We start from the raw sequence: 27,952 nt of genomic DNA, 5'->3' as shown, positions 1-27,952 counted from the left end.
GAGCAATGGAGGCTGATTAGATGGTTATGTGGTTAGAGGGAGAACTTGCAAACATGAGGTTCTATGTTTGGAACCCCAGAACTCAAGTAAAATCCAGGTGTGGTGGTGAGCACATGTAATTCCAACACTTCAGAAAATCCAGGTCTAGCTGGTGTAGCCAAAATAGTGAGCTCCAGATCCCAAGACAGAACTTGTCTCAAAGTATAAGATGGAGACCAACAGAGGAAGGACCCCTGTTGAATGACCTCCATCCTCAGTGTGCATTAACACACATGTTCTCACACTTGTACATGATCATGTCCACACACATGTGAACATGCATACACATTCTTTGTACATACATGCACATGAACAAAGATGCAAAAGAAACAATACTGCATACCTAGCATCTCTAGGCACACACAGCTGAATGATCATTAATAAATGAAGATATGTTAGAAGGTAAAAGAAGTTACTTTCAAAGACTCCCAATAGAATAGCTTCAGCAAGAAGAGTGAGGCGTCACTGACACGTACAATGCAGAGAGCCTCAGTAAGCCCAACAGTGGGTTAAGTGTGCAAACTGGCAAGGCTAACTCCTAAAACTTAGAAATATTTTTAAAAAGAATAAAACCACAAAAGTGACAACTTGGGACTATTTTATGCACACTTAATGAAGGCTACAGTACCAGAATGTTAACAGCTTCATATTCATATCACTCCCCTCTGGGGAGATGACTCTGGATGGACCACTTGTTGCTCAAACTGCATAGCCATGTTCAGATCCCTACCACCCACACAAAAGCTTGAAACCATGACAGACTTCTGTAATTCAGAGCGCTGACAGCAAGGGGGCAGCAGTGAACAAGAATGGACAGGAGGCCTTGTGTCAAACGAGGGAGAAGGTGAGGTCCAATGCAAACAAACACAGTTTTCCCTTCACACACACACACACACACACAAAATCATGGCACCTAGGTTCCCATGTTCACACACATGAATATGCGCACACAACGTGGTTGTTTTGAAGGCAGCATTCACTTTATTCATTTTTAAAATAAGGCACAATTTAAATGTAGTAAAATCGATCCTTTTTATTTAATGTTTTAGTTTTATTTACTTATTTGAGAGAGAGAGAGAGACAGGAATGAGCACACAGGGCCTCCAGCCATTACAAACAAATTCCAGATGTGTGTGCCCCCTTGTGCATCTGGCTTACATGGGTCCTAGAGAACCGAACCTAGTTCCTTTGGCGTTACAGGCAAGCACCTTAACTGTAAGCCATCTCTCCAGTCCCAATCCCTTTTAAGAATATGTATTTTCAAGTTCTAAGAAATAAAATCATACAATAAGCACCCTTTAATCAACATCCTTTCCCTCACCCAGTCCCCTGCCATATATCTCGTCTCTTTCCCAGAACAATATATAAATTTTACCACATTATAAGTTTAGCTTCTTATATTTAGTGTCACTGTTTGAGATGCATCTGTTTCCTTGCGTGTCTTGGTACTTTCCCATTAGCTGCAGAAGAGAATATAGTTGTATGGATATACCATAGTCTGCTTTTCCTTCCACATTCAGTGGATATTTACATTGTTTCATTTGGGTGATTGTGAAAAAGTCCAGTATAAATATTCATGAGCAAAAGTTATCTATCTTCTTGCACAATGACCCAGTAGGAAACTGCTTAGTTACAAAGGAAGAATAAGTTTAAGTTTATGACAGATTGCCCAATTATTTTGTAGCTTGCAGGATCCGCTTGCTTGGGCACACTGTCAGTGGAGTCTTTTCAGTTGCTCTCTGATTGAAAATGATGCCATCTCAGTGGTAGGAAAGTCACTCGTGGTACTAACACCAAGTCAAAAGCCTATGGTTTAGAAGGTCATAGACCACAGAGGAAACCTTATGTTCTCTGACTAAATGAGAGGTTATACACATCAAACTGTCGTCTAGTTGTATAGATGTATGCCATTTGGTCAATGCTGCTCTTAATTTACTCTTAGTTAAAGAATCTACTTTTTTACAGATGGCAATGAACTCTATGTTTACCCAAGACCTATCAGAATGACAGGAGAAATCCGAGGGCCTGATTGGAGGCAAGTTGTCTGAATCATGTCCTCAAGGGCCCAGGAAGCATTGTAGAAAACAGACAAATTAAATATGAGAGCTTCTGTCATGGCTAGCCAGAGAACCTTCTCCAGAGAGATGGTGGTAGAAACTGAGGAGAGTCAAAACTTGGGTATATTGATTTAATTCTATTTTTTATCATTGACAGACATCATTTTATGGTAAACCAGGAGTATTGAAAATTAGTCTTTGTTCACCTAAGTTATCTCCTAAGTTGCTAGGACACAATGTTGTCAACAATTATTTATGGGAGGAAGGGTTCATTTTAATTTATACTTCCAGGTGGGGAAGCCATGGCAGCAGGCGCCTGAGGCAGCTGGCCATGGTCAGCACAGTGAGGAAGCAGAGCACTCACTGAATGCACAGCCAGCTTGCTCCTTTTTATACTGTCCAGGACTCCAGCCCACAGGATGACAATGTCCTCAGTTAAGGTGGTCCTTCCCACCTTAACTAACCTACTTGACATAATCCAACACAGATGTGCGCACAGCACCCACCTACTCTCAGTGGACCTCACAGGACATGGTAGGTTCCATCAACTTAGTTTGCAAACAACATAAACCATCATATGTATTGGGAATTAACACAATATAGTACATACTTGTCTATGCATAAGACTTTCTGAACAGGATGCCAATAACCCAAGAAATAACCGAAGGGACTGATAAATAGGATTTCATGAAATTAACGAGCTTATGTACAGACAGGGAAACAAGAAACTAAAAGAGACAGGCTATTTCGCCACGTCCTTACCAGCATTTCTTGTTAGTTTCTGTTGTTGTTGTTGTTTTAAATATTTTTACATATTTGGGAGAGACAAAAAGAGGGAGTGAGAGAGTATGGGTATGCAGTGGCCTCCAGCCACTACAAACAAATTCCAAATGCATGTGCAACTTTGTGCATCTGGCTTTACGTGGGTGCTGGGGAATTGATCCCAGACTGACAGGCTTGGCAATCAAGTGCCTTTAACAGCAGAGGCATCTCTCCAGCAACAGTTTTCTTGATGATACCTATTCTGACTGAGGTAAGATGCTATCTAAAACTATTTTAATTTGTATTTCCCTGATATCTTGTCATGCTGAACCTTTTTAGAAATATCTATTGGAGCCGGTCGTGGTGGCACATGCCTTTAACTCCAGCACTCAGGACGCAGAGGTAGGATGATTGCCATAAGTTCTAGACCACCTTGAGATTACAGAGTGAATTCCAAGTCAGCCTGGGCTAGAGTGAGATCCTACCTCAAAAAACAAAAGAAACAAATCTATTTGTTATTTGTGTCTCTTCTTTTATGAACTGTTTGTTCATTTCATCACCCCACACAGTAGTACTGAGAACAAAGTCAGAATCCCATGGATCTGATGGCCAGAGACTCTAGAGTGAAGACCCCACTAGTCTTTCACGAAGAGGAGAGGCTACATCTGTGGTGGTTTGATTCAGGTGTCCCCCATAAACTTGGGTGTTCTGAATGCTAGGTTCCCAGCTGATGGATATTTGGGAATTAATGCCTCCTGGAGGGAGTGTATTGTTGGCGGCGGGCTTATGGGCTTTATAGCCAGTTTCCCCTTGCCAGTGTTTGGCACACCCTCCTGTTGCTGTGTCCCACCTTATGTTGGACAGGGGGTGATGTCCACCCTCTGCTCATGCCATCGTTTTCCCCTGCCATTGTGGAGCTTCCCCTTGAGCCTGTAAGCCAAAATAAATCTCTTTTTCCAGAAGCTGCTCTTGGTTGGGTGATTTCTAACAGCAATGCGAACTGGGCTGCAACAACATCCATCAGAATAAATAACTATACTTATCCCTTTTAACCCATGCTCACCTCACTTTGAATTGGAGAATATGTTTCTATAGTTTGGTTGTTATTGCTTTTTTTGGTTGCAGTTGGCAGAAAAACCTGGGAGAACAAAGATCCATCAATACAATAAGAAATGATAGCTGACTGCCTAGCACGAGATAAGCCACCTCTAGCACCTCTGCTAGGGTCCAGGAGAAATTACAGAGGAATTGGCAATTTAAACATGAGTTCTGCTTTCACTGCTAATCTGATGACCAGCTCCAGGGAGACAGACACTGAGGACACTCAAGACTCACCAAAGCAGAAATCCAGGGGTTGCAGAGCTCAAACCAAAGACTCAGGGAACATTGTAGAAGAGGGGACAGAAAGACTGTAAGAGCCACATGGTGGGAAGAAGAACCCTGAGACATCCCCTTTCCTCTTCCTCCCCCCAACAGAGACTGACTGATGCATTCATAACACATGGTGCATACCAATAACTCTACTGAAAATGGCCCTGAGTGGAAAAGATATGACTATAACCTAATGGGGATGTGACCAACACACTCTGTTCATACTGTTAAGTTCATAAATAAATTATTTAAAAGCATAAATTTTATATATTAATGATACATCATATTGTGTTTACAAACATGTGTTCATTTTATAATATTTTATTTCATTTTATTAGAGAGAGATAGGAAAGAGGCAGAGAAAAGAGGAGAAGAGAAGAGAAGAGAAGAGAAGAGAAGAGAAGAGAAAAGAAAAGAAAAGAAAAGAAAAGAAAAGAAAAGAAAAGAAAAGAAAAGAAATGAAAGGCTAGGGCCTCCAGTCACTGCAAATGAACTCCAGATGCATGCGCCACTTAGAGTATCTGGATTACGTGGATACTGGGGTATCAAACCTGGGTCCTCAGGCTTCATAGGCAAATGCCTTAACCACTAAGTCATCTCTCCAGCCCTCATTTGATATTATTTTAATAAGATTGAATATGTTTAACTCCTTGAAGATTTAACATTTATTTGTGGTAAAAAGTTTCAAATTTTTTTTTCAAATCTTTCAAAATGTATTCTGTATTACTGTTATCTGCAGTCCCCTTACGGTGCACTAGTATGCCCAAGCCATTTGGCCTATCTAACCTTAAGTCAGCACCCATTGGTCAATAATTTCCTACACATTCCCTCAGCCCCAACTATCCTCAGCTTCTGGTAACCACTACTTCTTGTTTAATATCTATGTCGTTAACTTATTTTGGTGTCATAAACAAAGCAGTTATAATGCTACTTTAATTTAACTTTAAAATGGGAAAATAATTAGCAAGTTTCCATAAAAAGCAATACACGTTAAATAATGCGGTTCTGTATACACACACATACATACACACAATCTAAGCAATGATATCTGTTGTAGCATTCTGAAAGACCAACACATGGAAAGATGTGAAAAGCTAACATCATGCAAATCTCTACCAGATAGGATATTACAATAGTATGCCATTGTTGATAGCACTTTTTAGCAAGATTAGTTAGTTTAAAATTTGTGCAAATTTTTTTTATTGTGGAAAAAAAAAGGTTTATTTTGGCTAACAAACTCACGGGGAAGCTCCATAATGGCAGGGGAAAAGCATAGCATGAGCAGAGGGTGGATGTTACCTCCTGGACAACATCAGGTGTGCCAAACACTGGCAAGGGAAAGCTGGCTATAATATCCATAGCCCCCCCGCCTCAATCCCTTCTACAATACACTGTCTCAGGGGGGTGTTAATTCCCATATCTCCATCAGGTGGAACACCTAAGTATATGGGGGACACCTGAGTCAAACCACCACATTTTGCCCCTGCCCCCATAAACTGATAACCATCAATGATGTAAAATGCAATGTATTCAGTCCATCTTTAAATGTCCCATAATTTTAATCAATCCTAATGATGTTCAAACATTCCCATAGACCAAGATCTTTTAACTGAGCCATAATACCAAAAAAATAAAAACTCCCCAAACCTATGATGACACAGAATAGACATTCACACTACAAATTTCAACGTTCCTCTCACGCTGATATCTGAGACTCATTTTACCCAAATGAAAATTTTCTTTTGTTGTTAAGATTGTCCAATATGGGCCAAGAAGCTAAAGGGTCCTATCCAAGTTGGAAATACCTTTCAGAACATCTTATTTGAACAGCTTAATTAAAAAATGAAGAGCGACTTTTTTTAAATGAGTGAAAACAATTTTAAATAGTGTCAAACATATGTATAAAACATGATTTAGGGCTGGAGGGATGGCTTAGCAGTTAAGGTGTTTGCCTACAAAGCCAAAGGTCGCTGGTTCAATTCCTCAGGACCCAGGTAAGCCAGATGCACAAGGTGACTCATGTGTCTGGAGTTTATTTGCAGTGGCTAGAGGCCCTGGTGCACCCATTCTCTCCATCTCTCTCTCTCTATCTCTCTCTGACTCTCTCGAATAAATAAAGCTTAAAAGCATGATTTAAGGAGCAATTTAAAAGAATAGTTATGTTCTCATATTGCCCAATAACCTCAAGGATTTACAATAAGTAATTCATTGTTAGAATTCCTGTGATTTGAGGAAGAATTACTTTTAGAAGGTGGCTGGCAATTAGAACTACCTAGGAGGTTGAGTGTGTTGTCAACATACATTTTCCAATGACCCTCCTAAAAGCACCAAGAACTTCCTTATTCCTAAGGCTGTAGATGAGGGGGTTCAAAGCTGGGGTGACAATTGTGTAGAAAACAGACATGATATTGTCTTCCTTGGGATTGTGGAAGGAACTGGGCAGGACATAAATGAATGTAGCTGTCCCATAGTACATCCCAACCACAGTCAGGTGGGAAGAACAAGTGACAAGGGCTTTTTTCTTGCCCTCATTTGAGGGCATGTGGAGCACAGTGAAGAGAATTAGTGTATAAGAGGCCAAGATGGCAGCAAGAGGAGGAATTAGAAATCCAACACCCATCAAATAAACCATGAGTTCGTATGTGGAGGTGTCTGCGCAGGCCAGCTTCAACAGGGGCGGGATCTCACAGAACAGGTGCTTGACCTTCCTGGAGCCGCAGAAGGGATAGTGCATGGTGTATATGGTATACACAAGGGCACTCAGGGCTCCCACGATCCACGTGATGCCCACCATGAGCCAGCAGACCCTCGGACTCATGAAGATCATGTAGTTCAGAGGATGACAGATGGCCACATACCTGTCATAGGCCATGAAGGCAAGAAGAAGGTCCTCTGCACCACCCAGCGTCAGTTCCAAGAACATCTGAAGGGCACAGCCCCCAAAGGAGATGGTGTCGTCTCTGAGCAGAAAATCCATGACTGCCTTGGGGGTGATGACCGATGTGAGGAGGAGGTCCATGAGAGAGAGCTGCCCGAGAAGAATGTACATGGGCACGTGGAGCCGGGCATCCATTGTGATGACCAGGAGCAGCAGTCCATTGCTGGTCAGGGCCAGCAGGTACAGGGCTGTGACTGTGGCACAGAGCAGCTCAGGAGAGCCACTGCCATTCAGAATCCCCACCAAGATGAAGCCACTGGCCCAGGTGGAGTTCTGGAGCTCCATTTTGTGAACTTTGTTACTTCTCTGAAACAAATGGCACAGTAAAGTTTAGTGACAGTGCACTATTGCTTCATAACATCTTACCATGTCCAACATGAGCCCAGTAAGATAATGTGTTTCCCACTTATAAAATTGCTTCCTAATTTCCAAATGTCTGACCTTTAATTATATATTGATAAAAAAAAAAAGTGATCCTTCCTTGGCATACAGCAATGGGGGGTAACCAACTGCTCTTGATTTGGCTAACTGATCTGCTCAGTGGAACAGAACCCATAGCCAAAGCTGGGAAACAAGTCAGAACCCTATCCAAAATATAAGCCTGCTTTCCATTATCAAGCTCCCACCAATTGTGGGCTACAAGAGGGCCCACAGGTATTAAATTCTCTCCAAAGTAATAATGGCTATCCCATCTATCTGGTGCTGACTTTACTCTCTGTTGGAGAATTGGCTTCTCTTTCTGAGATGGATGCAGATCCTGAGGAGAGAACAGCCCATCGCACTTCACCAGGGCCCCAGCTGAAACCAACAGCGACTGGAGAAATGAGCAAGAGTGTTGCTTTCTTGGTGAACCTGGTACCAGCACAAGGGTGAAGGAGATAGACACAGAGAGCACTGAACTCCTATCAAACAAGAGATCCAGAGACACAGAAGCTCTCAAGACCTCATCACTGAAGTAGACCTAAAATGAACCCAACATGGATGGCTCAGGGAAATTTGTGGAAGAGGGGGCAGAAAGATTGTTAGAGCCACAAGTTGGGTCATTATGCACAGAGACATTGTCTCCTACCCATAACTGATGGCTAACCCCACAATGCACGACCCATACTCCCCAATGAGGGGGGTCCCTGCAGAAAGGGGAGGACTGGGAGGAGGCTAACGATGGTACCAACGTGACTGTGTACATAGCTAATAAATAATGATCCCTCTTAATTATAGAGATATGACTAAGAGGTTGCTTCATGAAAATGTTTCATGACACTAAATCAGAACAATTATCATTCAAGATATTTTAAATTATTTCCCTTAAGAATTAAGAGCCATTCAGATATGTATGCAATTTAATGTGACATTTTCTTATTGTCTACAACAAAAAAGGTAATTTTCTGCATAAACATGTTTTAAATATGATATTCTCAACAGATATAGAGATATAAATTTTTAACAAGTTTCTTTTTCTATGTTTTCTTCTTTGTTTGTTCCTTTGCTTGAGAAGGACTCTTTTTCTACTTAGCCCAGGCTCTACTCAGATTCACGATCCTCCTGCATCAGTCTGCCAAGTGCTGGGATTTCACACTTCCCAGCTTTCTCTCTACACTTAAGTGCAAATTTATTTTTTGGACTCCAGACTACAGATACAAGTCTCAATGGAAGAGCACAAGTTTATCTACTTCAGTTACCTCTATTTCTCAACTCAACATTCTCCTTGAGCCCAAGAAAGGATTATAGACAAAAAGTAGGCAACAGAGAGTTTGAGAAAGTGTTACTTTTAGATAAAGCTAAACCTATCTGGTAATTGTTAATATTGTTTGTATATTTGTTTTACCATATAATGATGCAGTGCATGTCTGGGCAGACACGGAAATGCAACAAGTGAGGAACCTTCAGAAAAATGAGTCTGTGAGTATTTATGCAGCAAATGAACAAAACAAAGAGCCATTTTGTGTTATAATCTCCATCCTTCCTTTGGCCCTCATGATCACTTTCCTGCTGCATGCCAGGAGCACAGGGGCCTTGAGCTTCCCTTGTAGAAAACTGCTCTTGGTACATGGTGCTCTGTTTATGGAGAAGCTAACGCAGACAGGCAAGGGTGAGTGTACACGAGGCAGTGCTGTGCGCCATGGACCAAAACAGATAAAGCCAGCTCACAGCATGAAATTAAAGAGGTGAACGCTGAACATTCCAGAAAACATTAATCCCGCCGTGTCATATGTACATGTACATAAACATGGTGTTCCTTCCCATTGTATTCGTCTGGTGTCGATATCACCATAACAATTAAAATATATGGGAACATGCAACAAGTTTATTGTCAGTTTATTGTCATATTTTTACATGGTCTTTTAAAATATTTATTTATTTATTTGAGAGAGTGAAAGAGAGAGAGGAAAATACAGAGAATGGGCACACTAGGGGCCTCTAGCCACTGTAAACAAACTCCAGACACATGTACCTCCTTGGGTATCTGACTTTCAAGGGTACTGGGGAATTGAACCTAGGTCCTTACACTTTGCAGCAAGTACCTTAGCCATCTCTCCAGCCCTTCATGGTCTTTTAAATAAAAATGTAGTATTAGAAGCCAGTGACATCCACAGAGTCTAAAGACAGCTATTAATATTCTTTCCAGGAAGAAGGCATTGAAGTCTAGGCTACAGCACAGATAATTTTGTCAGTGTTAACTGAATATCTTTTCATAGTCAACAAATAAAAACAGGGAAATTCCATGGTCAATGGAGGCCAAACCATCAGAGAAGCTTATAGTCACAGTAGTTTAGATGCTAAGCCTTTGCTATGGACTGTTAGTTTTTGATTTAACATGGACAAATGCAGTGTATTTCCAAAAGAAGAGGGACACGGTTCCCTTACCTCAGGTGTTGGAAGCCTAGATTTCTGCTCACCACAGCTTCCTTAGGGATTTCTTGAGTTCTGAAGATATTATTACAGAAGCAGGGAGGGAAGAAGAGGTTTTGTTTACCAGTACTCAACGGGCTAAGTCATCAAGGTTGGTGAGGGATATCAGATGTATAGCTAAAGCCAGAAGGGATGGCTCTGCTCTTCCTTCCTCTCATCTGCGGATGTGCTCTGGAGGTGGCAGGGGCACGGCCAGGCAGCTGGCAGTCTCTGGCTAGCTTCCTCTGGAACACAAAGATGAATTTCCTAATCTAGCACCTGAGCAGAATGGGTAGAAACGGCTTCTGCTGGACAGGTTTCAGGAGGGACCTTTAGCTTGGCAGCAGCTTTCAGAGTGCATTCTTGCCTGCAGACGACCAGGCTGCTTTATTAATACTGCCATCTGGGTGCAAAGACCAGAGCTTCATGTACGAAGTGGAAATGAAAAGAGACGCCCAAAGGCCCTGTTGTGCTCCACCTAAATGTCCCTGGGGTTAGCACTAAGCCAAGAACCACCTAGTCCTGCAGTAAGCTGCTCTGTCTTCTGATCCCATGACCTCCTCTCCCTGCTTTCTCCTCTGCATATCCTCAAAGGGACTTATCTCTCAGCTGAAGTGGCCTCTCTTGGAAATGCTGCTCCAGGAATAAGATGCTAATGAATCCTCTTGGGTGAGTTCCCTCCTCTGCTTTGCTAGAGCTTTTCTGTTGGCAAATGAGGTCTGAAGCCAGAGGAAAGACTCTCTCTCCCCCTTCAAGGAAGGATCCAAACTGCTTAGGCTCCTGTGTACTGCAACTATCATCACACAGAACCACAACCACACATGGATTTGAGGCTCGATTCCCCAGGACCCACGTTAGCCAGATGCACAAGGAGGCTCACACGTCTGGAGTTACTTAGCAGTGGCTGGAAGCCCTAGCGCGCCCATTCTCTCTCTCTCTCTCCTCTCTGTGTCTCTTTCTATCTCTGTCACACTCAAATAAATAAATTTTTTGAAAAAGCCACAAAGGTAACAGCTTGGGACTATTTTATGCACACTTAGTGAAGCATACAGGAAAAGAATGTTAAAAGCTTCATATTCATATAATTTCCCTCTGGGGAGATGACTCTGGATGGACCACTTATTGCTCAAACTGCATAGCCACCCCCACAAAAACTTGAAACCATGACAGACTTCTGTAATTCAGAGCACTGACGGCAAGGGGGCAGCAGTGAACAACAATGGACAGGAGGCCTTTGGTCAAACAAGGGAGGAGAGGTCCAATGCAAACACACACCAAGTTTTCCCTTGAGAAACACACACACACACACACACATACACACGCATTCACACACGCACAAGCACACACACACAACTACATAAATATGCACATACAATGTGTTTTTTGTTTGAAGGCAGCATCACGTTATTCATTTTTTATATAAGGCACAATTTAAATGCCATAAAATCAATCCTTTTTGAAAATATATCTTTTCAAGTTCTAAGAAATAAATTCATGCAATAATCACCAAGGATTCTTTATCACCCTTTAATCAGCATCCTTTCCCTCACCCAGTCCCCCCTGCCATGTATCTCGTCTCCTTTCCAGAAAAACATATACATTTTACCACATTGTAAGTTTAGCTTCTTATATTTAGTGTTGCTGTTTGAGATTCATCTGTTTCCTTGTGTGTCTTTGTCCTTTCCCATAAGCTACAGAACAGAATATAGTTGTGTGGATATACCATAGTCTGTTTTTCCTTCCACATTCAGTGGACATTTACATTGTTTCATTTGGGTGATTGTGAAAAAGTCCAGTATAAATATTCATGAGCAAAGATTATCTATTTTCTTACATAATGACCCAGTAGGAAACTGCTTAGTTGCAAAGGAAGAGTATGCTTAAGTTTATGACAGATTGCCCAATTATTTTGTAGCTTTCAGGATCCACTTGCTTGGGCACACTGTCAGTGGAGTTTTTTCAGTTGCTCTCTGACTGAAAATGATGCCATCTCAGTGGGAGGAAAGTCACACGTGGTACTAACACCAAGTCAAAAGCCTATGGTTTAGAAGGTCATAGACCACAGAGGAAACCTTATGTTCCCTGACTAAATGGAGAGGTTATACACATCAAACTGTCTTTTAGTTGTATACATGTATGCCATTTGGTCAATGTTGCCCTAATTTACTCTTGGTTAAAGAATCTACTTTTTTAGGGGAAACCCTCCAACATATTGGTCTTGGCAAAGAATTCCTGAATACAACCCCAATTGCTCAGGCAATAAAACCACAGATTAATCACTGGGACCTCATGAAATTACAAAGATTTTGCACTGCAAAGGACACAGTGAAAAAAACAAAGAGGCAACCTACAGATTGGGAAAAAATATTCACCAGATATATATCTGATAGAGGATTAATATCTAGGATATACAACGAACACAAAAAGTTAAATAATAAGGAATCAAACAAGCCAATCAAAAAATGGGTTATGGAGCTAAATAGAGCATTCTCAAAGGAATAAATACAAATGGCATATAAGCATCTAAAAAATGTTCTACGTCACTAGTCATCAGGGAAATGCAGATTAAAACTACATTGAGATTCCATCTCACTCCTGTCAGATTGGCCACCATCATGAAAACAAATGATCATAAATGTTGGCGGGGATGTGGAAAAACAGGAACCCTTCTACACTGCTGGTGGGAATGCAATCTGGTCCAGCCATTGTGGAAATCAGTGTGGAGGTTCCTAAAACAACTAAAGATTGATCTACCATATGACCCAGCTATAGCACTCCTAGGCATATATCCGAAGGAATCATCTCATTTCCTTAGAAGTATGTGCTCAACCATGTTTATTGCTGCTCAATTTATAATAGCTGGGAAATGGAACCAGCCTAGATGTCCCTCAACTGATGAGTGGATAATGAAGATGTGGCACGTTTATACAATGGAGTTCTACTCAGTGGTAAAGAAAAATGAAGTTATGAAATTTGCAGAAAAATGTATGGACCTGGAAAGGATTATACTAAGTGAGGTAACCCAGGCCCAGAAAGCCAAGCGCCACATGTTCTCTCTCATATGTGGATCCTAGCTACAGATGACTAGGCTTCTGCGTGAGAATGAAAATACTTAGTAGTAGAGGCCAGTAAGTTAAAAAGGAGACATAAAGGGAAGAGAAAGGAAGGGAGGAGGGTACTTAATAGGTTGATATTGTATATATGTAAGTACAATGATTGTGATGTGGAGGTAATATGATGGAGAATGGGATTTCAAAGGAGAAAGTGGGGGGGAGGGAATTAACATGGGATTTTTTTATAATCATGGAAAATACTAATAAAAATTCAAAAAAAATAAATAAATAAAAAAGAATCTACTTTTTTACAGATGGCAATGAATCCTATGTTTACCCAAGACCTATCAGAATGACAGGAGAAAGCTGAGGGCCTGATTGGAGACAAGTCATCTGTATTATGTCCTCCCAGGCCCAGGAAGCATTGTAGAAAACAGACAAATTAAATATGAGAGCTTCTCTCATGGCTAGCCAGAGAACTTTCTCCGGAGAAGGCGGTAGAAACTGAGAAGACTCAAAACCGCGGTACATTGCCTGAATTCTACTCTTGTTTTTCCTTATTTTTTTATTAATTATATTTGTATTCAGTGAATATTGTCAAGTTTTTACCATTGTTAGCCTCTTTCCTGTCCTCCCCGCCCCTTGCCCCTCCTTGTTGAGGTACATAGGTCATGCATTGTGGAGTTAGTCCTCAGTTATGGGTAGGAGGAAATGTCTCTGCGTGTCATGACCCAGTGTGGCTCTGACATTCTTTCTGCCACCTCTTTCACAAAATTTCCCTGAGCCACGTTGTGTTCATTTTAGGCCTGCTTCAGTGATGAAGTCTTGGGAGCCTCTGTGTCTTGGGATCTCTGATTTGGTCGGAGTTGATTTTTCTCTGTGTCGATCTCCTTCAACCTAGTGCTGGTACCAGGTTCACCACGAAAACAGCACCCTTGCTTGTTTTGTCAATTATACTTAGTTTCAGCTGGGGCCCTTTTGAGGTATGATGGGGTGGTTCTCTCCTTAGGATCTGCATATATCTGAAAAAGAGAAGCAGATTCTCCAACGGAGAGTAAGTTAGCACCCAGAAAATTGAGATAACAATTACTTTTTTGATAGAGAGTTTGATAGTTGTAGGCCTTCTTGTACCCCATGATTGATGGTAGCTTGAGATTGGAGAGTGGGCTTATGTTTGGGTATGGTTCTGACTTGTTTCCCAGCTCCAGCTATGGGTCTCATACCACTGAGGGGATCAGTTAGCCAAATAAAGAGCAGTTGGTTCCCCACCATGGCTGTGTGCCACAGTTGCACTTGTGTGGGCATCACATCAGTTATTTGTTGCTAATTAGGTTAGACAATGAGTTGCTTGGACAGATATCGGTCATTTCCCCCAGTCGCCCATGTAGCACCTTCTGGCACTAGACACACTGACTGTCTGGGGACTGACTCTCTTGCAGCTTCCAGCCATGCTGTTCCATTTTATGTGTTAGCTGCATATGGAGTCTTCAGCAATAGGGTCTTACCACTGGCCTTTGGTGGGTCATCAAATACTCTGACAGAAGTCTGTCATTGTTTTGGGAAACCTTGTAGGTTTCTCTGATCAAAGGCTCATTGTGGATGGTAGCCCCAAGCTGGTAGTGGGGGTTACAGGTCAGTGCCCACTAAGAAATTGAGGAAAAACATAACTAATATACAAGAGTTAGAGAGGAGAGAGAGGGGGGGGAAAAGGGGAGAGGGAGGGAGGGAAGATGTAGAAGATTTAGGTTAGTCTTGATCCTACCCTTTCCAGTGTCTTGTGGTTCAGGTGTTTCCTGTAAGGGTCTAGTGAAAGTTCAGCCATTTGGTCTGTCTTTTAGGAGGTAGAATTTTATGGTACCATTGCCATTTGGGTCCAGATTACTGTTTTCCACCCTTCGATGCCCTCCCCGCCCTCCCCATTCATCCTATTGTCTAGTCCATGAGGTGCTTGCTGGGTATGTAAGGTATCTTGGATAGATTCAGGTTAGGTGTTGTAGATGAGTGAGACTATGTGTTGATTTTTTTTTCTGTGATTGGGTAAGTTCACTGAGAATGATCTCTGCTTGTTTCTTATTCCCATTTGATTAGAATATTGTTTTCCTGCCTTTCACCCTGAGGAGGTGTCTGTCTTTAGTGGTGAAGTGGTTTTCTTGAAGACAACAGATTGAGAGATATAATTTTATTATCTATCCTGTTAGCTTGTGGCTCTTGATGGGTGAATTAAGGCCATTAATATTTAGGGTAATGACTATGAGGTTTGATTTGATTCCTGCCATATTGTGTTGGTATATGTGGTTTGGTGTTTTCATGGACTTTGAAGTATTTTGTGCCTTCTTTGAGTCTGGTTATTGTGATCTTGTAGGCATTTGAGGTTGATTATTTCTGTGTGGAGATTTTCCTGAAATACTCTCTGTAAGTTTGGTTTTGTGTTCATATAATTGTAAAGCTGAGTTCTGTCATGGAAAGTTTTTCTTTCACCATCTATTATGAGGGATACTTTTGCTGGATAAAGTAGTTTGGGTTGGAAACCATAGGGACTTTGCAGTATTCCATTCCAGGCCCTTTTGGCTTTCAAGGTTTCCATTGACAGGACTGAAGTAATTCTGATGGGGTTACCTTTAAAAGTGATGTGCTATTTTTCCCTAGCTGCTTTTAGGTTTTTCTCTTTGGTGTCAATGTATAGAGTCTTAATGACAATATATCTTGGAGAGTTTCTCTTTTGGTTCAATCTGTTTGGAATTATGTTAGGTTCTTGTATCTTGATGGGCCTTTTTTTTTGAGAGAGAGTGGGGAAGTTTTCTTTGATGATTTTGTTAAATAAGTTCTCCATGCCTTTGGTCTGAATCTCTTCCCCTTCTGGTATTTCCATGATCTGGATGTTAGGAAATTTGAGGGTATCCCACAATTCCCTCATCTTCTGTTCAAAGAAATTTTTGAACTTATTGAAAATTTTGAACCCTTGAACTGTTTCTTCTGTCTTGTCTTCCAGATCAGAGAATGTATCCTCCACATGGCTGACTCTATCCTTGAGAGCAGCTAAAGAGTTTTGGGCTTCTTCAATTAGGTTTTAATTTTCGACTACTTTTCTATGTATAGTTTCCATCCCTCTATCAAGCTCTCTTGTCATATCATTTTCTGATTTTCTTGATGCTTCTTGGAATTCATCCTTGCATTTCCTTATGGCTTCATTTAGCATCGCTAATTGAGGTCCTATTTTTTTTTCACTCTCCTTCAGATCTTTTAACTGTCTTTGAACTCCTTCCCTTTTCTTATCTATTAGGTCTAGTCTAGTGATGGCAGCATCCACACAAATATTGATCCTTTATTGCTTTTCTTTCTTTCTTTCTTTCTTTCTTTCTTTCTTTCTTTCTTTCTTTTTGTTGTTTACACTTAAGTAGTTATTTATTCCCAAGTTAATATCTTTGAGCTTCTGCTATGTAACAGACATTTTGGTAAGCCCTATTCATTATCAGATCTTTATATATATATATATATATATATATATATATATATATATATATATAAATTTTATTTATTTATTTGAGAGCGACAGACACAGAGAGAAAGACAGATAGAGGGAGAGAGAGAATGGGCGCACCAGGGCTTCCAGCCTCTGCAAACGAACTCCAGACGCATGTGCCCCCTTGTGCATCTGGCTAACATGGGACCTGGGGAACCGAGCCTCAAACCGGGGTCCTTAGGCTTCACAGGCAAGCGTTTAACCGCTAAGCCATCTCTCCAGCCCTCATCAGATCTTTTTTTAAAATTTTTTATTAATTAGTTTTGTATTCAGCAAATACAGTCAGTTTGGTACCATTTCATCAGTGACCTACCTCCTCCCCATTGGCCCCTCCTTGTTGAGGTACATGGGTCATGCATTGTGGAGTTAGCCCACAGTTATGGGTAGGATAAATGTCTCTGCATGTCATGACCCATCATGTGGCTCTGACATTCTTACAAGTTCTACCTGTAGCTTGGTCAGGGATGCATTGCTCATAGATTCATTTTGGTGTTCTGATCCTAATGTCTCTTCTACGTTTTGATTAGAGACATTCATTGTAGGACTGGGTGGATTTACTTGCATTTGATTTTTCATGTTATTTCTTTTGCACTGCGGTCTGCCCATCACAGTGTATGGGCAGGGAGAGTAGGACTGTGGTCTTGATGGGCGGAGGAAGTGGTGCTTCTTGGGGGAGCTGGCCTGAGCTAGCAGGTGGGCAAGCTGGTGGCAGAGTGATCCTGAGCTAACTAGTGAGTGGGCGGATCATCCTGAGCTCACTCGCAGTGGGAAGCCGGAGCAGCCTGAGGTAGTATGCAAAAACAGCCTGAGCTCATGCATGGCAGGACACTGGGGACAGGCAGATGGATGGGCACCCAGCAGATGGGGAATTGGGCCTGAGCTGGCACAGGCGGACAGGCAGAGTGATCCTAAGCTTGCACGGGCAAGTGGAATGGGCCTGAGCTTGTGCCCGTACAGACAAGCAGCCAGAGCAGTAAGTGGAAAAATGGGCAGAGCAGGCTAAGCTGACACATGTGGCAGGCAGATGGAAGAATGGAGCCCGCCCAAGGTCACATGTGGGCAGGGGTAGCAGGGCATTGCCCCTGCCCAGGAGGCAAGTGGAACTATGCTGGCCTCGGTCCCCTTTCCTACAGTAATGCAGGAATATCCTGAGGCTTGGACTATGGCTATGGCAGCTGCTTAGGGAGGGGGGTGTTGGAGGACTGGTAGGCTACCTGCAAGGGAGGGAATAAATTATTCCCTTTTTTTCCCCCTCTGCACCCTCCCACTGGTGATCTGTTAGAGGCTGCTCTCCCTAAAAGACCCAGTGAACACTTAATGCCTTGTCTTTTCCCGGGGAGGTGTGGTGTAGTTGGGTGGTCACCATCTTGACTGGAAGTCTGTCACCTTAATTCTATTCTATATGATTGACACACATCATCATTTTATAGTTACCCAGGAGTATTGAAGATTTGTCTTTGTTCATCTAATTTATCTCTTAAGTTCTTATTGCTAGGACACAATGTTGTCAACAATTATTTATGGGAGGAAGAGTTCATTTTAATTTACACTTCCATTTGGGGCAGCCATGGCAGCAGGCGCCTGAGGCAGCTGGTCATGGTCAGCACAGTGAGGAAGCAGAGCACTCACTGAAGGCACAGCCAGCTCACTCCTTTTTATACTGTCCAGGACCCCAGCCCACAGGATGACAATGTCCTCAGTTAAGGTGGTCCTTCCCACCTTAATTAATCTAATTAACATAATCCAACACAAATGTGCACAGAGGCTAAACTAGTCTAAAGAATCCTTTACAAGTCATTCTGTGTTCTAGCAAGTTAGTTTCCAAACAATATAAACCATCATGTATTTTGTGAATAAAAACCAATATAGTGCATGCTCGTCTGTGCAGAAGACTTTCTGAAAAGGATGCCAATAACCCAAGAAATAACAGAAGGGACTGATAAATAGGATTTCATGACGTTAATAACGTTATGTACAGGCAGGGAAACAAGAGACTAAAAAAGGCTATTTCTCCACGTCCTTACCAGCATTTCTTGTTAGTTTCTGTTGTTATTTTAAATATTTTTTATTTATTTGAGAAAGACAGAAAAAGGGAGAGAAAGAGTATGGGCATGCATCGGCCTCCAGCCACTGCAAACAAACTCCAAATGCATGTGCAACTTTGTGCATCTGGCTTTACGTGGGTACTGGTGCCACGGACTGACTCTCGGGGAGATCAGGACCGAGGGAGAACAAGGGCGAAGGCTCAAGGAGAACTCGGGATTCAGCGAGGAAATGACAGACAGACACACTCTAAGTTGAATATGCTGCTGCAATTTACTAAAGGTTTCATGAAGGTTTTATACAGATTGAACAAGGAAACTTAGCAAGCCAACAAGTGATCTCAGAAATCATTAATCTAAACAATCTTAAGTATTGTTTTATTCTAAGTACCCATGTAATATTTATCAGGCAGGAAATGTACCCATTTTTTTTTAAGGAGGACATCTCGCATTACTGACCACAGCTTTACATGAATAGAAGCTTGGGGTAAGGGATGTAAGGTGAACAATAGGTTATTTATTTCTTATAAACCGAGCAGAGAGCCATCTCTTTCCACTTATTAGATTATTTATATAATCCTCATATTTATTATAAAAGTGGTTCTATCCAAAAGACCACCAATATTTTAAGGCTGGTTTAATGCTTTCCAGGAATTCTTTTCTTTCTTATCTAGAGTATAAGCACCAAGGCTTACGTGTCCTTGCTAAGCGTTCCATAAATGGAAGAGAATGCCATAGCCTCCTTTTCCCTTCATAACTTACCCATCTGTCACCAAATTCATCATATCCTCCCTCATAAGGGAGTGGATCTAGGTATTTTCCAGCTCTGGGAGTCCACCTTGGTGGAGTCCACCATCTGCCTTTGATCAAGTACTGAACATACCCCCCAGGAAGCGTTCTGGTGGGAATGCCCAACTTTTGTAACTTCTTTTTTGCAGAATCGTCATGCTTCTTATGAACATAACCGATTAACATTTCTACTTTCACTTTCTCGGGATCAGTATTGTCTTCAGTCATCATAAGTTGTTTCTACTCTACACCATCTAAAAACTGTCCTAGAGTTAATTTTTTATTCCTAGTAGAGTTATACAATTCCTCCATTGTCCTAATCATAGGAGGGGCACATTCAATACTCAAATTGTTCCTTGTACTTTGATTGTGTGCATGATTACCAGTAAGCGTAGCGTAGAACTAGCTGTTCTTTGACAAACAGCCAGAAGAAAGCAGAAAAGAAAGAAAGCACAGAAAATAGCCCACTGGCGCCAGCAATTAGGTCGTCATGACTTCTTATAGGCAGCAGGAACCATGACAGCAGCTGACTGCCAAGGGGTCACCGGGGGCATCCCTCCGAGGAGCGCTGGCCCTCCGTCCTCAGCTCTCTACCAGTGTAGAGGCATCTTTGCTACACAGGCGAGGTCGCCGTGGACGTAGCATACTGGGGAATAGATCCCAGAGTGTCAGGCTTGGCAAGCAAGTGCCTTTAATCACAGAGCCATATCTCCAGGACTAGTTTTCTTGATGATGCCTATTCTAACTGAGGTAAGATTTTATCTCAAAGTATTTTCATTTGTGTTTCCCTCATATCTTGTGATACTGAACATTTAAAAAAATATATATATCTATTGGCTATTTGTGTCTCTACTTTTATGAACTGTTTGTTCATTTCACTACCCCATACATAGTACTGAGAACAAAGTCAGAGTCTCATGGATATGATGGCCAGAGACTCCAAAGTAAATATCCCACTAGTCTTTGACTAAGAAGAGAGGCTACATCCATCAAAATAACTATACTAGGGCTGGAGAGATGGCTTAATGGTTAAGCGCTTGCCTGTGAAGCCTAAGGACCCCGGTTCGAGGCTCGGTTCCCCAGGTCCCACGTTAGCCAGATGCACAAGGGGGCGCACGCGTCTGGAGTTCGTTTGCAGAGGCTGGAAGCCCTGGCGCGCCCATTCTCTCTCTCCCTCTATCTGTCTTTCTCTCTGTGTCTGTCACTCTCAAATAAATAAATAATAATAATAAATAACTATACTTATCCCTTTTAACCCATGCTCACCTCACTTTGAATTGGAGAATATGTTTCTATAGTTTGGTTGTTATTGCTTTTTTTGGTTGCAGTTGGCAGAAAAACCTGGGAGAACAAAGATCCATCAATACAATAAGAAATGATAGCTGACTGCCTAGCACAAGATAAGCCACCTCTAGCACCTCTGCTAGGGTCCAGGAGAAATTACAGAGGAATTGGCAATTTAAACATGAGTTCTGCTTTCACTGCTAATCTGATGACCAGCTCCAGGGAGAAGACAACACACACTGAGGACACTCAAAACTCACCAAAAATGAAATAATTTTTTAAAAACGTAAAAATTTATATATTAATGGTATAGCATGTTGTGTCTGCAAACATGCATTCATTTTTTAATATTAGTTTATTTATAATATTAGTTTATTTCATTTGAGAGTGAGAGACAGAGCGACAGTCAGAAAAAGAGAGAGAGAGAGGAGAGAAGAGAAGAGAAGAGAAGAGAAGAGAAGAGAAGAGAAGAGAAGAGAAGAGAAGAGAAGAGAAGAGGCATGCCAAGACCTCCAGTCACTGCAAATGAACTACAGATGAATGTGCCCCCTAGTGTATCTGGATTATGTGGGTACCAAGAAGTCCAACCAGGGTCCTTAGGCTTCATAGACTTCACCACTAAGTCATCTCTCCAGCTTTCATTGTATATTATTTTGATAAGATTGAATATGTTTAAGTCCTCAAATATTTAACATTTATTTGTGATAAAAAGTTTCAAAATTCTTCTTTCAAATCTTTCAAAATGCACTCTGCATTACTGTTATCTGCAGTCACCTCACTGTGCACTAGTACACCAGAATCCCTTGATGTATGGAACCTTAACTCAATGCCTCCTGGTTAGTATTTTCCTATATATCCCCCTTAACACCCAACTATCCTCAGCTTCTGATAGCCACTATTACACTTTTAATATCTATGTCAACTTTAACTTATTTTAGTGTTGTAAACAAAGCTGTTATAATGCTATTTCATTTTACCATTAAAATGAGAAAATAATTAGCAACCCCTTAAGTAGTATAGTTGTATATACACACACATATACAAACAAGATCTAAACAATGATATGTGTTATAGCATCCTTAAAGACTCATACTTAGAAAGATATAAGAAATAAATTCCCATATTACCCAATAACCTCAAGGATTTACTATGAGTAATGAATTGATGGGAGAAATCCTGTGACTTTAAAGAATTACTTTAGAAGGTGGCTGGCAATTAGTACTACCTAGGAGGTTGAGTGTATTGTCAACATACATTTTCCAATGACCTTCTTAAAAGCACCAAGAACTTCCTTATTCCTCAGGCTGTAGATGAGGGGGTTCAAAGCTGGAGTGACAATTGTGTAGAAAACAGACATGATATTGTCTTCCTTGGGATTGTGGAAGGAACTGGGCAGGACATACATGAATGTTACAGTCCCATAGTACAACCCAACCACAGTCAGGTGGGAAGAACAAGTGACAAGGGCTTTTTTCTTGCCCTCATTTGAGGGCATGTGGAGCACAGTGAAGAGAATTAGCGTATAAGAGGCCAAGATGGCAGCAAGAGGAGGAATTAGAAATCCAACACCCATCAAATAAACCATGAGTTCATATGTGGAGGTGTCTGCGCAGGCCAGCTTCAACAGGGGCGGGATCTCACAGAACAGGTGCTTGACCTTCCTGGAGCCGCAGAAGGGATAGTGCATGGTGTATATGGTATACACAAGGGCACTCAGGGCTCCCACGATCCACGTGATGCCCACCATGAGCCAGCAGACCCTCGGACTCATGAAGATCATGTAGTTCAGAGGATGACAAATGGCCACATACCTGTCATAGGCCATGAAGGCAAGAAGAAGGTCCTCTGCACCACCCAGTGTCAGTTCCAAGAACATCTGAAGGGCACAGCCCCCAAAGGAGATGGTGTCGTCTCTGAGCAGAAAATCCATGATTGCCTTGGGGGTGATGACCGATGTGAGGAGGAGGTCCATGAGAGAGAGCTGCCCGAGAAGAATGTACATGGGCACGTGGAGCCGGGCATCCATGGTGATGACCAGGAGCAGCAGTCCATTGCTGGTCAGGGCCAGCAGGTACAGGGCTGTGACTGTGGCACAGAGCAGCTCAGGAGAGCCACTGCCATTCAGAATCCCCACCAAGATGAAGCCACTGGCCCAGGTGGAGTTCTGGAGCTCCATTTTGTGAACTTTGTTACTTCTCTGAAACAAATGGCACAGTAAATTTAGTGACAAATGACTGTTGCTTTATAACATATCATGCACAACATGATTCCAGTAAGATAATATCTTACCCACTGATAAAATTACTTCATGATTTCCAAATGTCTGACCTTTAATTATATATTGATAAAAAGATCCCTCTAGGGCTGGAGAAATGGCTTAGTGGTTCAGGTGCTTGCCTGCAAAGCCAAAGGATCTCGGTTCAATTCCCTAGGGCTCACATAAGCCAGATGCACAAGGTGGCACATGCATCTGGAGTTCATTTGCAGTGGCTGGAGGCTTTGGCACACCATTCTCTCTCTCTCTCTCTCTTTCTCTCTCTTTCTTACTCTTCCTTATTCTCTCTCTCAAACAAATAAATAAAAATGAAATATTGAAAAATCCCCCTAAACTGTAAAGAGGTATGACCAAGAGGTTGCTTCATGAAAATATTTCATGACATTGAATCTGAAGAATTATCATTCAATAAATATTAACTTATCTACCTTAAGAATAAATTACAGCCATTCAGACATGCATGCAATTTAGTGTAACATTTGCCTATTGGCTTCAACAAGATGATTCTTTGCATAGACATGTTTTAAATATGAAATTCCCAACTAGTGTAGAGATATAAATATTTAGAAATTTCTTTTTCTATGTTTTCTTGTATGTTTGTTCCTTTGTCTTGAGAAGGACTCTTTCTATGTATCCCAGGCTCTACTCAGATTCATGATCCTGAAACATCATTCTGCCAAGGGCTGGGATCTCACATTGCCCAGCATTTTCTCTACATTTATAAAGGCCACATTTGTTTGTTGAACTCCAGGCTACAGATACAAGTGTCAATGAAAGAGCACAAGTTTGTCTATTTCAGTTACTTTCATTAATCAGTCCAACATTCCCCAAGAGCCCAAGAGAGGATTATAGACAAAAACTAGGCAACAGAATGTTTGAGAAAGTGTTGGTTTATGTTAAAACTAAGCCTTTAGGATAATTGTTAATATTGATTGTATACTTGCTTTCCCATATAATGACGCAATGCATGCCTGTGCAGTGCAGGCATTTTTTTTTTAAACAGTGTTAACTGATTATCTGTTCATTGTCAACAAATAAAAACAGGGAAATTCCATGATCATTGGAGGCCAAACCATCAGAGAATCTTATAGTCACAGTAACTTAAATGCTAAGCCTTTGCTATGGACTGTTAGTTTTTGATTTAACATGGACAGATGCAGTGTATTTCTCAAAAAGGGGGACACAGTTCCCTTAACTCAGGTGTTAGGATCCTGGATTTCTGCTCACCACAGCTTCCTTAGGGATTTCTTGAGTTCTGAAGATCTTATTACAGAAGCAGGGAGGGAAGAAGAGGTTTTGTTTACCAGTACTCAACGGGCTAAGTCATCAAGGTTGGTGAGGGATATCAGATGTATAGCTCAAGCCAGAAGGGATGGCTCTTCTCTTCCTTCCTCTCATCTGCGGATGTGCTCTGGAGGTGGCAGGGGCACGGCCAGGCAGCTGGCAGTCTCTGGCTAGCTTCCTCTGGAACACAAAGATGAATTTCCTAATCTAGCACCTGAGCAGAATGGGTAGAAACGGCTTCTGCTGGACAGGCTTCAGGAGGGACCTTTAGCTTGGCAGCAGCTTTCAGAGTGCATTCTTGCCTGCAGACGACCAGGCTGCTTTATTAATACTGCCATCTGGGTGCAAAGACCAGAGCTTCATGTACGAAGTGGAAATGAAAAGAGATGCCCAAAGGCCCTGTTGTGCCCCACCTAAATGTCCCTGGGGTTAGCACTAAGCCAAGAACCACCTAGTCCTGCAGTAAGCTGCTCTGTCTTCTGATCCCATGACCTCCTCTCCCTGCTTTCTCCTCTGCATATCCTCAGAGGGACTATCTCTCAGCTGAAGTGGCCTCTCTTGGAAATGCTGCTCCAGGAATAAGATGCTAATGAATCCTCTTGGGTGAGTTCCCTCCTCTGCTTTGCTAGAGCTTTTCTGTTGGCAAATGAGGTCTGAAGCCAGAGGAAAGACTCTCTCTCCCCCTTCAAGGAAGGATCCAAACTGCTTAGGCTCCCGTGTACTGCAACTATCATCACACACAACCACAACCACACATGGAAAGTCTAGGTTTCTCCTTAAACCTAAGGGAGGCAAGACTCATTTCCAAATTCCTAACTGAAAAGACCTGCAGAGGTTCCTTATGTGGCCAGCCTCCTCTGTGCCTCTGAGCATGAGGTGGAGTTCCCAGCTCCTGAGGGATGCTGCTTCCCTTATTTATGGCCCTCTTGGCCTAGACTAGGTCTAATTCATATGACCCGTATGTGTAGCAAGTCCATGGGATCTTCCCTTCCTTGAACTCTGACAACCCAATACAGGTTATGTGGGTGATCACATTTGGTGACACTGTTGTCTGCCAGCCATGTTTTTGAAAAGAGACACACAGCTCAATTTTTCAAGTATTGAGTGGAAAATTAAAAATAAATCCACATAGTACTAGAATTTTGGAGACTCAATTAAAAATAGATTATTAAATTATTATTTTTCCTTAAAAACCTTTTTTTTTTTTTTTGGTTTTTTGAGGTAGGGTCTCACTCTGGCTCAGGCTGACCTGGAATTCACTATGGAATCTCAGGGTGGCCTTGAACTCTCGGTGATCCTCCTACCTCTGCCTCCCGAGTGCTGGGATTAAAGGCGTGCGCCACCACGCCCGGCTTTAAAAACCTTTTTATTAAAAAAATTTGTTAAAGGAGGCTGAAGAGATAGATGGCTAAGCTGTTAAGTTGTTTGCCTGTGATGCCTAAGAATCCAGTTTCAATTCCCCAGTACCCACATAAGCTAGCTGCACAAGATGGCGCATGTTTCTAGAGTTGTTGGCAGTGGATAGAGGACCTGGTGTGCCCATTCTCTTTCCCATTTTCTCTCTCTCTTTCTTTCTCTCTATCTGCCTTTTTTCTATCTCTCTCAAATAAATAAAATACTTTTTAATCCTTTTTATTGGGCTGGAGAGATGGCTTAGTGGTTAAGCACTTGCCTGTGAAGACTAAGGACCCCGGTTTGAGGCTCAAATCCCCAGGACCCACGTTAGCCAGATGCACAAGGGGACAAACAGGTCTGGAGTTCGTTTGCAGTGGCTGGAAACACTGGCGCACCCATTATCTCTCTTTCTCTCTCTCTCTCTCTCTGCCTCTTTCTCTCTCTGTCAAATAAATAAATAAAAATAAACAAATTTTTAAATCCTTTTTTTGACAATTTCTATACATACAGACAATATAATCATAATCCCATTCCATAACCCTCCTGTTTTCCTCTCCTAATCCTCCTCCACTGAACCCCTTCTTTTTAACTGGCCTCTCTTCTGTTTTTATGTCCCCATTTTTTACCCACCTATCATGCAGGTCTTATCTAGGTAGCACTAGCCCCTGTGAGGTCACAATTACCATGGCCCCCTTGTATCTGGTTACAAAGCACTCCTCTCCTTCCTTTGACTCTTACAATTCTTTTTTGTTTGTTTGTTTTGTTTTGTTTTGTTTTTCGAGGTAGAGTCTGGCCCAGACTGACCTGGGATTCACTACGTAGTCTCACGGTGACCTCAAACTCACAGCAATCTTCCTACCTCTGCCTCCCGAGTGCTGGGATTAAAGGCGTGCACCGCCATGCCCAGTGAATCTTACATTCTTTCCACCATCTCCTCCACAATGGTCCCTGAACCATGGAGAGTATAACAGAGATGTCTCACTTAGTGTTGTAACTTCTCAGCACTTTGGTGACTTTTTGAGTTTCCTCAGTGGTCACCACCATCTGAAAAGAGAAGCTTCTCTGATCAGGAGGGAGACGCTGCTCATGTTTTCAGATTTGGATTTGTAGCAGGGTGTGTGCAGGGAAATTTTTACCTTCCAGCTGTTCTCAAGAGTGCAGTGTTTTTACTCTTGAGTGATGTTGCTGTTCTCTTTTAAAATAACCACCACAAAATTAAATATCTTGGAATATCCCTAACCACGTAAATGAAAGAGCTATATAACAGAAACCTAAAAACCCTGAAGAAAGAAATGGAAGAGGGTAGAAGATGGAAAGACCTCCCATGCTCACAGATCAGAATAATTAATATGGTGAAAAAAAGCAATTTACAGATTCAACACAATTCTAATCAAAATTCTAGCAGCAATTTTTAAATGTAAAAACATGTTTATTCACAATCCTTGATAAGTTACCATTCCTTCAGAAAATTCTTGATGAACAAAAAGCCAAGAAAAATTACAACAGTAGCTTATGCCAAACTGAAAATATACATCTGATGTATACAAACTTTAAAGAAACATTATCACAGGCAATGTGAATATAGAGAACCTTTAAAATATTTCCAGTGACACAATGCAATTTAAATTATGTTAAGACAGATATAAATAATAGCATTGCCTAATGTATATTTACATAATAAAGTATGTTAATTTCCATGAGATTGGAATATGACAAAAACTACAGATGTCATGTCTAGCAGCTCATACATGGAAAGGGCCACATGACTTTTTTAAATACAGCAAGAACTTTAAGTTACTATTTATATCTGGACCTTTCTAATTTTTTGAGACCATGCACTGTCATTGTTGGAAGAGAGAGAGAGAAAAGAAGGAAAACCCAAATATAGCAGGATTCAATTTGCTTTCTAGAATCATACTCAACCCTCAGCAAAATTAAGAAATGTACACAGGAAATGTTTTATATCCCTAGCCATGTATACTAACTGGTCAACAAAGAGAAATAAATAAATAATTAAAAAAGAAACTCCTTTTGTGACTTTTTTCTATGAAGAGAAACTGAACAAACTGAGACAATAAGTGAAAGTGATGGATGGGTTTCTGGGAAGTGCTTATGATGGAACAAAGGAATGCATTTGTTTTTTTGTGTGTGTGATTATCATCCAAGAAAATGGAAGAAAGAGTTTCAGGACAAAATGATTGTGCAGTAGGAAAATTTGGAGGACATCAGTACCATTGAGCCCCAGGGTACTGGT

The 27,952-nt window shown here is 41.5% G+C and overlaps 2 protein-coding genes across 2 annotated transcripts; both read right to left on the bottom strand.

Moving 5' to 3' along the window:
* Positions 1-6,501: 6,501 nt before the first annotated feature.
* LOC101604421 (olfactory receptor 2AG1-like) lies at positions 6,502-7,452 on the bottom strand. The gene has a single exon (XM_004650709.2). It carries the CDS (start codon positions 7,450-7,452, stop codon positions 6,502-6,504), a length of 951 nt encoding a protein of 316 aa, XP_004650766.2.
* Positions 7,453-21,969: 14,517 nt separating this feature from the next.
* Positions 21,970-22,920, bottom strand: LOC101604706 (olfactory receptor 2AG1-like). Its single transcript, XM_004650710.2, has one exon. It carries the CDS (start codon positions 22,918-22,920, stop codon positions 21,970-21,972), a length of 951 nt encoding a protein of 316 aa, XP_004650767.1.
* Between the last annotated feature and the right edge of the window lie 5,032 nt (positions 22,921-27,952).

Source organism: Jaculus jaculus, chromosome 3 (genome assembly GCF_020740685.1).
Source record: "Jaculus jaculus isolate mJacJac1 chromosome 3, mJacJac1.mat.Y.cur, whole genome shotgun sequence".
Lineage (NCBI taxonomy): Eukaryota > Metazoa > Chordata > Mammalia > Rodentia > Dipodidae > Jaculus > Jaculus jaculus.
The sequence above is the reverse complement of the archived record's forward strand: the minus strand, read 5'-3'. Positions and strand labels throughout refer to the sequence as shown.